The sequence below is a fragment of the Pinus tabuliformis genome, chromosome 2_1 (assembly GCF_031772625.1).
Source record: "Pinus tabuliformis cultivar Carrire ecotype Pingquan chromosome 2_1, CPIR1, whole genome shotgun sequence".
NCBI classification, from domain to species: domain Eukaryota; kingdom Viridiplantae; phylum Streptophyta; class Pinopsida; order Pinales; family Pinaceae; genus Pinus; species Pinus tabuliformis.
Window position 1 is genome coordinate 400,055,357 of NC_142299.1, and position 2,746 is coordinate 400,058,102.

The 2,746-nt window shown below is 39.4% G+C and overlaps 1 protein-coding gene across 1 annotated transcript; it reads right to left on the bottom strand.

The window, feature by feature from the left end:
• Window positions 1–1,255: 1,255 nt before the first annotated feature.
• On the bottom strand, window positions 1,256–2,374 carry LOC149200540 (uncharacterized). Its single transcript, XM_089400970.1, has one exon. It carries the CDS (start codon window positions 2,372–2,374, stop codon window positions 1,256–1,258), a length of 1,119 nt encoding a protein of 372 aa, XP_089257096.1.
• Between the last annotated feature and the right edge of the window lie 372 nt (window positions 2,375–2,746).

The window sequence follows — 2,746 nt, forward strand, 5'->3', positions numbered from 1 at the left end:
CTTAAACTCTCAACCTCGGTGAATCAAGCTCCTCACTCACACGACCATCCTCATGCCTCATCTATGCCTCATCTAGGCAACAAACCACTCCTCACTCACACGACCATCGTCATGCCTCATCTAGGCAACAAACGAAAGTCCTCGCTCACAATAAACAACTGTATAGTAAAATATGCACTAGAAAACTGTATAGTAAAATATGCATAACACAACTTACAATTTAATAAAAAAATTGTTAGAGAATAATAAAATATAATAATTATAATAAGATTTTATCACTATTGATTTATTATTATTATTATTATTATTATTATTATTAAGGTGGATACAATATTTACATATGACTACGACTTAGAGTCTGAACCTGGGGAATCAAGGTCCTCATTCACACAACCATCCTCATGCCTCATCTAGGCAACAAACCAAAGTCCTGGCTCATAACAAACCAAAGTCCTCACAGGGCCTGGCTCATAACAAACCAAAGTCCTCACAGGGCCATCGTCACCCCTCATCTAGGCAACAATGATTCACCCCTCATCTAGGCAACAATGATTTTATCGTTAATTTTATTATGAAATAATATTTAAACCAAATGATTTTATTGTTAATTTTATTTTACAAATTACTATTAGAAAACACTCCAAAAATCTTATTTTCCAAATAGACATGACATTTTCCATGCAAAGTTTGTCAGTTAGATTTAGTTGTCAAATACTTGTTTAAGAAAGAATGCATTATCTTTTTTATGAGTAGGAAACATATGTGTTGAAAACTAATTCTAAGAAAGAAATATATTTTAAATTTAATTATTTTCATTGAAAGATTGGTTTCACAATTTAATATAAGAGATATTGTCACATTAATTTGTCAAATACTTGCTTAAGCAAGAATGCATTATCTTCTTTATGGGTCGGAAGCATATGTGTTGAAAACTAATTCTAAGAAAGAAATATATTTTGAATTTAACTATTTTTATTGAAGGATTTGTTTCACAATTTAATATAGGAGATATTGTCACATTTTTTTTCCCCTGGAAAAATCAGTAACTTTCATTAATATTTGAAAATTACATAAGCAGATGCCGTGGCATTACTGTCTTGTTCATACAAAATTCACCTTTTCAGGTGTGATCAGTGTATAACAAAATAGGTGCTAATTACATTTCATTGTTCTGGCTTTACAGCCTATTCGCTTGTACAAAATGATTCTATTTATAAATATATCAGCAGTTTGTCATATTGGTCTCTATTCTCTGTCAGCTATTGGGACTATTGTCCCTCTGTTGCCTCTGATCTATATATGGTCGGTGGTAAAACTGATGCTCATCTGACTCGTTCTGCTCCACTATTTGTCCATCGCCTCGGGGAAGTGACGAGGCCTCTTTGGATAGTTTGTCAGCCTCGCTATTGTGTTCTCTGTAAATATGCACACAAGTGAAATGATCAAATGCTGCTTTGAGAGTGAGAGTATTGTGTAATAAATTACTGAGTGTGTGTGCATGGCAAGTAGTGACATTATTGATCCAGTTTACAACCACCATTGAGTCCCCAAATATATTGATCTGTGAGTGCTGATGAGATAATGCAAAATGTAGAAGATTATGTAATGCAGAGAGCTCAGCAAAATTGTTAGATCCATTTCCGAAACCCAATTTTGCAAGATATCTATGTTGATCGTTAATGTGAAGGACAAATCCTCCTCCACACCTGGCTTGATTCGCTGCCCCATCGAAAAAAGCCCATGGGATGGATCTGTCAATCTCAGGCATGGGCTGAATGGCTCTGGGTCTGGTAGGAAGCGGATCTGGTAACTCCTGATATGCAGCAATAACAACGATTTCAATCCGGCATCCCGAAATCGGTCGATCCTCGAAAATGGCCCTATTCCGAGCGAGCCATATATACCAGGTGGCCACAGGAGGGAGATTGATTAATTTGGATTCCGGGTGGGATCGAGACCAGCTACTCCATGCGTCCTGTAAATCAGAACCGCTCCAATGTCCCGAAATGCCCAATTGCTGACAAATATTCCTCCATATGTTTTGGATAGTCGGGCAGAGAAGGAAGATGTGATCTGTGTATTCAGACGCATTTTTGCAAAAGGTGCACCAAGAAGGGCCGTGTATGGCTCTGCGGGTCAGCTGTTCTCCCGTGGGGACGATACCATGGAGAGCACACCAGAAGAAAAGTTTGGATCGGGGAGAGGCCTTTATCTTCCATATGGTATGCCACCATGGGTGGATTTGTTCCGGAGATCTGTGAGTAATAAGGGCACTGTAACCGTGCTTTGGGGCATATATACCATGGTCCGCTGGGCACCAAATAAGTTCATCTGGCCCTTGCTTGATGCGAATGTGGGATTCAGATAAAGCCATGATATATTGATCCCATTCCCGGTGCCAATGTATAGGGAGATCCAAAGATGGGGCAGATTTCCACGCTTGAGAGAAGATGTCTGTGCGTAGCGGGTCAGCAATCTGTGCAAAATGCCGAATCCCCCGGTCTTGAAGATAATTGATAAGCTCCTAATTTAATATATGTCTGCCCCCACAGTTACTCCAAGGGTCCATGCCAATCCTGCCTGTCATACCATCATTTATTTGCCAAGCCAGGTTGTCCCGAATGAGGGGAAGGGAATCAATCAAGGCCTTCCAGACAGATGAGCCTCCTTTCGAAGACCAGGATGGAAGTCGGGCCCAATCCATAATATTGCGAGGCCAAATGTATTTGTGATAAGTAACATGTGT